Source organism: Dermacentor andersoni, chromosome 3, assembly GCF_023375885.2.
Source record: "Dermacentor andersoni chromosome 3, qqDerAnde1_hic_scaffold, whole genome shotgun sequence".
NCBI lineage: Eukaryota > Metazoa > Arthropoda > Arachnida > Ixodida > Ixodidae > Dermacentor > Dermacentor andersoni.
In genome coordinates this window covers 128,094,591-128,107,583 of record NC_092816.1, presented here as the reverse complement: position 1 = coordinate 128,107,583, position 12,993 = coordinate 128,094,591, and the positions used below count along the sequence as shown (strand labels likewise).

The following is a 12,993-nucleotide window of genomic DNA, read 5'->3' as shown; positions in this document are numbered from 1 at the left end:
CACACACACACACACACACACACACACACACACACACACACACACACACACACACGCGCGCGCACACGCACGCACACGCACGCACACGCACGCAGGCACGCACGCACGCCATCACGTGTGAGCCGATCACGCCAAGAATGCTTTGCTTTACGCAGATGTCAACTGGAGTTGAATATGCCTGTTTTTTTCTGTATAACAGCCAGGTATACCTTAACTTATGTAACCTACTCACAAGTTAAAAGCGAATAATATATTACTACATTCAGCACACCTCTGTGGGCGCGTTGTACAACGCAATGCCATATGTCTAGCCGGTGTGCTAGCTGCGCTAGTTGCCAGCTGCTGTTTTAAATAATACATACACTTAGCGACGGGTTTCCATTTCCTGATTGGTCGGTTTCACATGGCGCAAAGTTCCGTCAGCGTGACGGTTCTTTTGCGCCAGACATAGAGTTTTTCGCTACGACTACTAGAGCACGTACTGGCACTGCGATCGTTCAACCACCATGAGAAGGATGGTAATAGATAGATTTGTCTGGGCTTCATGGTTTTGGCTTAAGACGTTATTGTGGCGTAGCTTAACACGCTTCCTCTACCTCCATAGGCCTGCATTTTAAAGCCATTTATACTTTTCACTAAACGCAGAAGGCACTAAGACTTTGCGCGCACGAATAATCATTGCACAGTGCAGTGATTCCGCTTGTTCATGCGTCCCTGCCGTAATGGCTTCAATATCGGCCTTCTGTAGTAGAGGTAAGATGTTCAAATCGTGCAATCAGACAACTATTATAATGAATATTTCATTATTTAAAACGCAGTACGTTCTAAAAATGATCAATTTGCGAAGTCACAAGGCCATTGAAAGCCAGAAGGACGAAGTCTAGGCAAAGTCATGTGCTAGTCATCATCACCACGCTGGCGGAACCACCTGTTCGCCGCTCGCATTGATACTAGTGCAACCGTTTCGTGTAGTAATGGCATAGAACTGTGTAGCACCAGCGTCCAGGTTTTGACCAGGAATGTGTAAGGAGGCACTCTCCCCTGAAGGGGCCGGCACAATGACATGATAATCGCTCCGTACCGCACTGTGACGTGATGAATAGTCTGTGTGCGGTTCAAGCTTCCCGTAATCTGCCAACTCGAAGTACTCACCTCCGCAATCGATAAGAGAGCCGATGAGACTGACAGGCCAAGAGGCGAGGCCGCGTTCGACGTTCATATGCTCCATGATTCCGACCATGAGGAATCCGGAGCAGCGGCTGGACGACGACTCCATGGTGGTCATGAAAAAGGCCAGCCCCGCCACCCACCAGCATCTGTCGATGCCGGCCGCGTCGGACTCCTTTGCGGCCTGTGCGCCGCTCGGCTTGAAAGCAATGGGATCACAGCCAACCAAAGAAAGTCTTCCAGCCGTGGCCAAGCACTTTGGTAGAGATTGCGTGAGCTCCTGTGACGGCAGCTCCAACCTGCTGTTCATAAATAACTGTGTGTATTTAAAACGAAGCTGTACAGCAAGAGTGACAGAGATATATTTGTTATAATGTGATCAAGGTGTTTGTTGAACGATATGCCTAGCAAGCTAGTTCAGGTTATAAATATTATGCATGAAATCACCAACTTATGCACAGCACGCACGCAGACAAATGCACTAGTAACGAGCACACGAATATGCTTTAACGAGCATCTGGAGCGCCTGGCTGAATCCAGTGCCATGGACGACAACTCGCCTGATTCGAATACTCCGATACGGAGAAATCGCTTTTCTGGACACCCACTATGGCAATCTCGACAATGTTTGTTCCATTTAAAATAAAGTTGTTATTTACCAACTGTGCGTAGCAACTTTTTACTTTGGACGTAAATCTAAGCAGTTAACTGAGGCGGTCGAATCCCAAAAATGAAAAAAAAAAGAACTGTAGCATAAGTTCAACAATCTGCTACTCAAGCATTAAAAAACGACATCATTATGTTTTATACTGCAGCTTCTGTGAAATCTTAAGCGAAAGAATTGAAGGCTTCTACACAACTCCAAAGTACACCACTAATTTATTATTTCAATTTTCGCCATGCCCCCTTAAGCATCGTAATGATTCCACTTAAGTTGCATCGTAAGCTGTGTCTTACTTGTACGGTTTGGTCTAGCAGATGAAGTATTAAAAATTGCGGTGTGTGTTTTCGGTGCAGATGTAAAGATCGGAAAACTTTGTGATAAAGTTATTGCAGTTTGCCAGTTTTTGGCAACTTTCCTACAATATTGAAGCCCTATATCAAATTTCAGCTTCCTACTGTCGGCAAAATTTAGCTTTCTATCGTAAATGCAACAAATTTTATTCAAATTGGTTCAGCGGTTGTTTAAGAAATGTATTTACAGTTTTTACATGTATTTGTATTCGGAAGGCGCATCTATCATGTCTCCCAGCTAAAGCAAGAAATTCAGCAACTCAAGCCACATATGAGTAGCATTATCGAGTAGGTTTATCTAACTTGCTCGAGGATTAAGCGAGCATGCTCCTGCTAACCTTCCTAGACCCCTGCTAGATTACATTGCAGATTGTCTTGTCTCCTTATCAAAGCTAACTCTGAAGTAGTCAAGCCGAATAGTCCCCTTGCATTGAAAGCCAGTGGGAGGCGGCACCTTACTGAATTAGTTTAATCCTGTTCCGGCCAATAAAGTTTGTGAAAATCGACACTAACTTGTCCCTGACCTCTGCGTCGTAGCAGACGACGAAAAGCATCTGTGCGGTGCGTTTCTAGTACTGCAAAGCTGAGAACGGAACATCTACACACCATTACCAGGCACAATGTTACATATAATCAGGCACAGACAAGTGGTTACTAGTACAACAGACATCACTGCAGCAAACGGTTACTGTCTTGGCGTACATGAAGACTCTACTTTCAGCATCTGGCCGTTGTATATCTAAACAACAGTTCAATTTTTCAGGTTTCTAATATCGGAGTCGGTATTACTAACTAATCTGGGATATTATTTCGTCTCTGAGCTGTATTCAGGTACCAGCAGGTTAAAGCGAACTTCTTGTGTCAAGCCTAGTCTTTATAATTTACGAAGAAACCGATGCTGACTTCATTGGAAAGCTCGGCATGTGTACCTCGTCGGATCCTGGTGTTATGTGAGGCATACAGGATCTTGGAGCTCACCTGTGCAATGCCGCCTCAAATAACATGAAATTATGCATGCGCGAATGTAACCTCCAAGAATTGTTGCCTGTCATCTTGAGCTACTCAAACAAATTTTATTATGAGCTGTTGCCATTCATAATAAAAAATTATTCAGCCTGTTCATCAATATTGTTTTGAACGTAAAACTTCGATTGATAATTACTCCACAGGATTAAACAGTGCCAGACGGATGGCTTTCCGCGAGTACAATTGCTGTGATTTGGATTTTTCGGGGCGAGAAAGATGGCGCGCGATATCCTTATATTTAAGTGTACCTCTTCACTAGGTGTTCCCCACCACGACATCAGCAACAGCATCTTTCTGTGCTGCGTGATGCAGCCGCGCCCGCATCTATCTGCGTGTAAAATCGTGAGCACCTTTAGAGTCCCTGTCACAGAACAGAATTGGCTTGAAAGAAGGCTTAATCGTGACGAAAATAATGAAAGTTATGACTCTGTACGTATCAGCGCTCAACAAGTCCATTCATTAAAACAAACAAACAGCAGCCACATCAACAACAAGAAAAAGGATACTTTACAGAAAGCCGCCGGCAAGGAAAGCTGTGGAGTATTCTCTTACAACCAGCTATCGGTTGTCGTCCTACGTTTTAGTTTCTGCATAGAAGTACCCCAAATCTATCACTGATAAATATTTTTTTCATAAAAAGCAATTATCGCATGTGCATGGGCATATCATGTTAATATTATGCAGAGCCGTAGTGTAAATGAATAAAGCTAGTGGCAGTGTCTGGCCACGTATGGCATAATGCGAAAGTGGGGCCTTGTAAGAGCCCCTACATCAGGAACACTCATTCCTTCTTCAGAATATGAAACTTCTTCTTGGGAAAACATTAAGGTTGATGGAGAGCGAGCAAGCCTGATTGCGCAGTTAGGCTTAATTCAAGCGTTTCAAGCAAAGTTATAATGTCTTCAGTTTCATGTGCAACGCATTTCATGTATTTCCTACAGCGCATCTAGAAAACTTTTCGCCCTTGAAATCTTGACGCGTACATAAATTCTAGGGCAGAGAAGCTGCAGAAAAACACATGGCTCAATTTCAACAACATTTCTATTTTTCTCCGTGTTTTTGACAAACCAAAAGTGTATGACAATTTAGCTGGTGGGAAAAATACGAGGTCACACTTTAGAAATAGTTACTTCACAGAAACGCTGTAGTAGCTATGTCAATTGCTCCAAATACAGGTATATTAATATTGCAAACAAACACAAGAACCTCAGTTTGCAGCACTCGGTACCGTCCATCAATCTTTGGTAAGAGCCTGAGAAGAAGACGTCAAAGTTCCAAGGCGAATTTATGCTTTCTTTGTTCAACAAAACTTTGGTAACGTCGAGTCCTTTATCAGGTCAGAATGCTCCAAGCATTATGAATTATCGTTCCATCGCTCAAATAAAGAAGGACGAGCAGATAGGGACAACATGAGCGTCGTAACGCCGTCCTTCTCTGCTCGTCCTTGTTTATTTATGCGCTGGAACGATGCTTCATAATGCAATTCACAGCCAGCTAGTCCAGCTGTCCACGTCTAGCACAATGTGAAAAACTGATCCCATTTGAGTCCTCCACTATTTCATTGTCAATAAAGGGTGAAGGATTAAACGCTAATTCGAATGGTATCCAATCGTTCTTTCCTTCGAGCCTTCTTTACAAATCTCACCAAAATAATCATTTGCTGAATAAATGTTACATTATAACATTGAATATTTACTTACTTGGAAATGGTGAAAATTTCACTTGAACTTGGACGTCTTGCATTTGCATCTTCCATTATTTGTGAATGTCGTCGTTGTTCCACATGTGGTGTTTGGGAAATGGCGACAATTTTACTTGAAGTTGGAAGTCTTTTGTTTGCATCTTCCATTCTTTGTGAAGGCCGTCGTTGTACCATATGTGTTGTGTGTGTACCCTGCCAGTATAAACATATGAACTAAGCATTTCTGTATTCAGTGACATTCCTGAATGTGAATAAATATGAAAACAAAGTATATAACAGAATGCGAAGTAAATGAAGGCAAATGAAGCAAGAAATTAAGAATGCGCTTATCCCATGACAACATTAAACTCGAAAAACAAGCTCACCATACACAATGAAAACGCTATTTTCCATATTGTCTTGCAAATTCACATCACAGAAGAGATCAGAAAGTACGGCTAGAAATCGAGTATATATAATCGTAATCCACCGTAATGTGCGAGATTGTGGTCGTAGTAGAGAACACAAGACTGTTGAACTTCTACGTTCGAACTTTTCTTAACATTGATTACAACAACCATTTATAGCATACTCTTATATACATCGGATCAGCGATTTCTGGTATCGTGCAGAGGTCGACGAAAGTACACATGTATTACATATATTTTTTCAAGCTGCGTTAATGCCGGCGCCAGCCTAACAGCCGCAAAGTTTAACAACGAAATAGTTTTGCAACAGTGCGTACCTACAATTCAGAGCGTTCGTTTACGCAAACGATCTTCGGTCACCAATTCCTCTTTAGCATCGGTGAAACTACGCACTTGGCAGCTCAATCTCACTAGCACGCAATAGCATGACGATTATATATGGCGACAACTTCCTGTGGCAGCAGAGCCAAAGCTACGCAGCCGATACGCACTCCTATTACATCGCACCTGTATGTAGGCCGCAAATGTAATCATCTGTACGCTTCGCAGCACAAAACAAAGCGTACATTCCATTATATTTTTCTCCTAAAGAAATCTATTTTTTGGGGTAAATAAGAAACTTCCTGCGTAAAATATTTTCGTTTTTGTCTTTTGCGCCGTAAGCTCGCTCATCTGAGTTCATGTATCACAGAAAGTCATGGCAGCGGTGCGTTGCTGAATATTTTGTTGGCAGCATACGGTAAAGGGTAAAGATGTTGGGCAGCTTGCCACTCACATCGCAAGCACAAGTGGTTCGCTGGTCGCGATGACAAGCCACCTCGACGCCGGCAACCTGGCCGTCGTACGCAAGTCCGCCAGCAGGGCAAGCCCAACAGCGATGCCGACCTTTACATTTAATTTCATAAATTAATAAATTGTATTGCATACGGAGTTGGTATTCTCGGTCGTTCACTGTTTCGGACGTCCTCATTTTGGCAAGATTTCGAGTCTACTATCGGAAGCGTCCGCGTGTATGGGCGATAGTGTTGCCGCCGCGTTGTGACGACAGCGTTCAACATCGGCGATGCACTCATCGTTTTGATCGTAGCACCGATGAATCTATGATCGCGCTAGAATGCTAGCAGTGTCAGTTGCACACGCGCGTTCCAGTGTAGCCACCGTTAATTACAGAGTCGACAGGGCAGCTAGGGCCGATTTCCAGGGCCGCTATCTTCTACACGTTCGAAAAGCCGACGTTCGATTTCGCCTCACGCGATTGGACTAGATTGGTCAGGCCGCGATATCGGCGCAGCCTAGACAATCGCGCGAGGCGAAATCGAACGTCGGCTTTTCGAACGTGTACGAGATAGCGGCCCAGATACGAGTACGGTATTGGTGTTGCCCGTAGACGCGGGCGGCGTTTTCGAGCAGCACTCACGCCCTGTTCGCACGCCCTGTTCTCACGCCCAGCACTCATGCCCTACCCAGAAATGCATCTTAACATGAAGCCCAAGCTTGACTTGATCTAAGTGACTCCTGGCGTGAATGTGCGCAAGACCACCATTGCGTTTCCTTCCGCGCTGTCACGACAGCCGTGTTTTAACGGGGGCATAACGTCAACCGAAATTTTGCGGATTTCCGAGAGATATTGTAGTAGAGGGTCTATTACGGCTACATGTGTAAAAACTGGGCGGTAAAAGTGCCTTTATGTCCAACTCGCCAGCTCTAAGGCCCGCCTTTCGGCGCCTACCGCCATTTTGCCAAGCCATGGGTGACGTCATATGCTGCATGCAACCGGGCCATAGTCTTCTACAAAATAAGCTACGTTGTATGGATACGAAAATAAAGTTCAAGTTCAAAATCAATGGAACGCACCGCTGGAGTGCAATTGCAAAAATAAATGTATCGAAACTTGATAGCTAAAGATGCGACACGAACATTGTTTTTTTATGGACATGTCTCACATGTTTCCGCAGCAAGGCATGCAATAAGATAACGTATTCACTTTACGAGAACCCCGTATTTTCTGTACAAAATTATTGCAAAAAGTCAAAGTTTGCTCTTCAGGCATTATTACGGATTATTTCGCTTATGGGTTACAACAGAACTGCTTAAAACAATATTTTGTCTGAGTCTGAGTGACAGGCTGAGAGAGAACATTATTTACTTTTTGCGCACATAGCCATTGCGTGATACACAAGCGCGATCCTCCTCCCAATAAAATTTAAGCGCCCATTTCACGTCTGTAGTTTGGAAAAAGAGATTGAATGTAGCTTGTAGGACAATGCCACACCGTATAAAAAGAAAAGATACACAGAGAGAACGGGAACACCTACTGATTATATGAACGACGAAGATATTATAAATATATCTTGTTTTTTCCAGCTGCGTCAGTGTGGTCTCCGTCGAATTCGTAACATTCTTTCTGAGAAAACAGTTCGCCTTCGTCTTTAGCTTAGCACATGTTTTCTTTTACCCCGCAGCACTTCGTTTCATAACCGTAAGATGAACGTAATGGGGAACCCAGAAAAAACGATGAACGTCGCGGCGTCTTATGCATTCCAGCTAGCGCAAATTGGTCCGATCAATATTAGGAACATGAACGAGAAACCCATGCAACCTGCTCATTTTTTTCCACAAAACATTTCTCAAGTTTTTGAAGAAGTAAAATAAATGCGCAAAAAATAATTTTACCCCTTTATTGCTCTGATGGTGTACGCAGTTGAAATAGAACAGCTACGTGATTTTCTTTCGCTTTTTAAAAAATAAGATGACCACACAAACATACGTACACAACAAAGTTGCCTCTGACGACAACTAGATACCCAGCCTGGTATTGCTACTTTTGCTCTTGACATTATTTTTCTTTTTCTTTTCTTCTATCCAGAGGTACGTACAAACCGCCACATCTTTCGAGGTCTTGCACTTCACATTGTAGTAGTTTATCTTTTGTCCCCACCCTTTGTATATTTTCACTCTTTGATGTTCTCACCCAGGCACGACCAAAGCACACTGCCGACTTCACAATAGCCAGCCGCCTTCTCCACTGCTCCTGCCCCCTACCAGCAACGTAAGAAGAGAACCGCTTCTCCTTTTCCACCGGCCGGTCGGCCGCTCGCGTGCCACTTTTAAATGGCAAACGTGCTTCCTGCACCGCCAGATACTTCAAAAAAAAAAAAAATTAAGCATCCCCAACAGTTCTCACAGTCAGGGAATGATGGGTAAATATTCCATTTTCTTTTATTTCAGGTGAATAAATTACCAGCCTAATTTTAGCTATCCCGCGGTCCTCGTTGCTTACACACAAGGGTACACGTGCAACGAGCGTCCAATGCGTTCGTAGTTCTTCTAGTGCCACCAAGCCAATGGTATGTGTGAGATGAATTGCATGCTGTGTGACTGCAGCATCAAATGTGGAAAGATCGCATAGTGAATATTTAGGCATATGGGACTGATAAGTGCATAATTTGCATTTACGGAAACGTTTCGAAAAAGGTTCCACCACTTGAAGCCAGGCTCGAGCTCGCACTTGTAACCACAAGTTGCCCGTGTCGTTTCCTTTTCTCGCGCAAGAAGCCGCCACGCAAGCTGCGAGAATGTTTCCATGAAACTACGGCTTATTGACGGCATGTCTGCCGGACAGTGCGTTGCCCTACATACTCGGTCCCCCGGGCAACTGTGGGCCGGTTCACTCGAATGCTCGACACATCGTAATTGCGACCCGATTGTGATCGTGCACAAAAGCATCCATCGGTGGTAGCCGGCTTAGAGGTCGCGAAAATACCGCCGTTTTCGCAAGGCGTTCTGAAAAGGCGCGCGTGGATGTCAAACACTAACACTGAAACCGGATTGGCATATGTCGCGTCGCCTACTTTCCGTGACTATCTTTCCCCGTCTGACGGCGAGACCCACGAAAAAAGAGCAGTCGTAACCGAGAAGGTCAAAGGGACATGTGGCGGTTACCTCAAGCACACCTCTTCCTCTTCACGCCCGTCTCCCTCAACGCTCCCATTCAGCTAGGACCGTGTCCGCATTTGTTGCCAGCGAGGGTGCAGACTTGGCGGCTCTTCTACGGCGCAACCACCATGCCGATTTCTCGTGTGTCTCCCGTGTTCCCTGTTCGCGGAAGCAACCCGCGTCCTTCGTTTTGGGGCATTCGCCGATACAGCAGCCTGTGAAATTGTCTTAACCTTTTCTGTACTCGTATAAACTAGGCAGAACAACAACAGCAACACCAAGTCCATAACCACAAACTGATTCACTGGATCTGCTTTACGGGCAAGATCGCGCTTGTGCTTAAGTTCGCGTACGGCAGCCCCTTTTTCTGCCATGCGCAGCACCCACGGCCTACCCAGGGTGACGCACGGGAATGCATTGCGTGACGCGCGTAATGCAGTGCAGATATACACAGTTCGCCTAGATAGCGTGGCTTTCACCCAGCTTTCTTTAAGAAAGGGGCTTTGATTTTCTGTACAGATCCTAAAAAGAGGCCGTGTTCACGCACACTTGCTGTCCGATAAGCAGGGAAGCTCAGTCAATCAAGACAGGGGGGGGGGCATGTTATGCCAAGTAGACGCAACTTGCGCTTCCAGTGGACTTCGTGCGCATGCTCTACTCCTGCTTCGCACTGTTATCAGGCACTAACTGGCCGGCCACTCGACGCTGCCGCGGTACTGCGAATGTCAACTGCAGTGTTCTACGCAGATGTGTAAGTTGGATTTCCTGCAGTGCGGTTTCTGCGCTCACGGAGGAATCAGTGAGACATAGAGTGTTTCGCTTTAAAATAAGTGCGACACTGGCACTGTATTCGACACACTCACCTCAATATTTATGTGCAAATAACCTTGCTGGCTTCGCATTGTCTTGTACAACTTCAGTAAAGCCTCGTCACAAGGAAACGGAATTTAACTAACTAATAGATATAACGAGGCAATCGTGATTCCCCTTGGAATTCCCATAGATGCCTGCGTAGGGAAAACCTCGTTTTAAATAAACTAAAATTTCCTCGCAATAAGTACAACTGACCTTTTTTTTTTTCAACAACGAGCATTTCCTGACCATTCTGGGACCCATCAGGCAAATGACATAAAGCGCGTGATGTGCGCGTCTTCCGTGCGCGTCTTCGGGACTCCCCTTTCCCGTGGAACTCGTATACCCGCCCGCTCTACCGCCTCGCGCGTGGGGTGGCGCCTATTGTGGTTTGGTCGTTGCTTCTCGTTGCCTGCGTGGGCATCAGGGATATCAGCTAGTATATCAGTTCGTTCGTGCGAGTTCCCGCCACCAGAAAGGACATGTACGACGGCAACGCAAGGGGAATCGCAAAACGATATCAATCGAGCAGAATGCGGCTATGCTGAAAATGGTTGAGTCCGGCGTGAAGAATGAAACGTGGCCGAAGATTTCGGCATACGTATCACGCTGTCGAAGACTTTGCACACCAAAGAAGGTGTCACCGGTACTGTCGGACGTGGCGTATAATGCGAAAGAAAGGAACAGCGAGCGCCTGCCTTCGAAGCTATAGAGAAGGCAGTGTTCAAGTGGTTTTTAGACGCAAGAGCAAGCGGCACTCCTATGAGTGGGACACTGTTGCAGCGGAAAGTCAGGGACTTCGCGTACATCATGGGGCACGACAATATTGTGGCGAGTGTGGGCTGGCTGCAGCGTTTCAAGGAGCGTCACGACTTCGTCGGCAGGGTCGTCAACGGGGAAACGCAGTCTGTCGACCGCGAAGCTACAGTGGCATGGGTGGAGACAAACATTGGACAGCTGCTAGAAAAATAGAGTGCCAAGGCTTTATTAAACGCAGATGCAACCGCCCTGTTGTGCCAGATGCTGCCACAAAAGACCTTGGGCTTCAATGCTGAACGCTGCCAGGGCGGTAAACAGAGCATGGTCCGCGTGACGGTGTTGCTTTTTGTGAACATTGAGGGTTGGAAAAGGTGCTAGCGTTCGTGGTTGGCACAAGTGCGTCACCACAATGCTTTAAAGGCAAACGAAAGCTCCATGTGAGTTATGTGTCCAAGTGCAATGCTTGATCAAAAAGAAAAGGAGCTAACCGAGCGTTAGTCTTTGACTACGGGGTTTACTGCGCTATACACACACGGATAACAGAAGTAGAAGTGGACTGGACGCGCGCAGACTCACAACTTGATTTCATTGGGTGAAAGATGACAAATAGATAATTTATTCACCAAAACGACATTATCACGCCGATAGGCCATCCAGAATTACTGCCGTCACAATCTTGCATCCCGAAATTCCACCCCAAAATCAGCAAGTACAGTCGAAGGATCGCTAGCGAATACATGCGCTTTTGTCTTTATAACATACGCCTCAAACAGCTCCCGTGTATGGCGATGCCCGTGACGGCATAAAATTTGTTTTTTTCTAGAAGCGGAAGGCACACCTTCTTTTCCTATTTTTCTGGATCCCTGCAGTATTTGGTTACATGGTAATGCTCGTCAGATCAGCGGTTCTTAGAATGTTCTTTAAACGGATAATAGCACAGCGTCCCATCTGACCTACATTAACATAGCCGCAAGAGAAAGGGAATTCGTAAACCACACCGCACGTGGAGGGAACAAACTAGGACATGTGGCTTACATGGCAAACAAATGGGCTATGGCTAGGCATCTTTTCAATCTTTCTCAGGACTTGCGCACACAAATGGGCCATGTTTAAAGGAGTAGAAAACACTACATTCACCCCATAACGCTGCGCCACGTTCTTCAAATTATGCGACACCTTATATTTGTTGCTAAGGGATCACAGCATGTCTCTTACGCTCCTGGTTGTTGCCTTGAGATGAACCTGTCGTAATGTTAAGTTAACAGTGGTAATCAGTTTTGTGCAAGCTGCTGTTACCAAAGAGCTCGGATAACAAGCTGTGTTGAGACTAACCAGTTGATCTTCAACACTCTCTGCTACTCTGAGGCCGCATGATTTCATCAAGGGAGCACAAATGCTGGACACAGCAATGCCATCTTTTACTCTTTTAGAATGACCTGAAGAAAAACTTCACGGTGCTTTCGTAGATCTGAGGCGACATAGCCAGCAGGTATGAGCCACTTCAAAGAGCAGGCGAATATCGAAATACTCTAGCTCGTTCTCATGAGGGTGTTCAACCGTGAAGTAAAGTCCTAGCCCTGACTTTTTAAATACTTTCTGAGCGAAAGAACAAAGCGCGTATATGTGTTAGTGACCCTTCCATTGTACTTCCTGATTGTGAGGTGGAATTTCTGGATGTAAGATTGTGACGCCAGCAATTTTAGATGGCGTATCGGCAGGATGACCTCATTTTGATTATTGTACTTACACGTCATCTTTCACCCTCTAAACCATCAACGTATTAAACCATAAACTATTAGAAGATGAACTTCCACCGACTAGACTAACTTGCCGCTCTACTGCCTAACCAAGGAGCCCGATATTTATTAATCCTATCATAAGAAGCCACCAAGAACGCCAAGGACAACACAGGGTAAATTACTTGTGCTTTCCTATTGAAATAAAGGGATGAAAAGTTAATGAAATTGAAAGGGGATGAAAGATTTACTTGCCGCAGGTGGGGAAAAATCCCACGTCTTCGCATTACGCGTGCTATGCTCTACTAATTAAGCTACCTCGGCGCCGTTTTCCCGTGCACTTTCTGGGGTACCTATGTGTTACTACTAGAACTGTTTCTTCATCCACTATCAA

At 45.3% G+C, this 12,993-nt stretch overlaps 1 protein-coding gene across 1 annotated transcript in view; it reads right to left on the bottom strand.

Annotated features, from left to right (window-relative positions):
- Window positions 1-5,764, bottom strand: part of LOC126538414 (monocarboxylate transporter 12-like) — a 46,428-nt gene extending 40,664 nt beyond the window's left edge. Inside the window, exons 1-2 of the mRNA XM_055074424.1 lie at window positions 4,908-5,764; window positions 1,153-1,469 (exon numbers count right to left, since the gene is read on the bottom strand). Coding sequence (XP_054930399.1) covers window positions 1,153-1,469; window positions 4,908-5,083 — 493 coding nt within the window. The 5' untranslated portion in view covers window positions 5,084-5,764. The remainder of the gene's footprint in view (window positions 1-1,152; window positions 1,470-4,907) is intronic.
- Window positions 5,765-12,993: the final 7,229 nt, after the last annotated feature.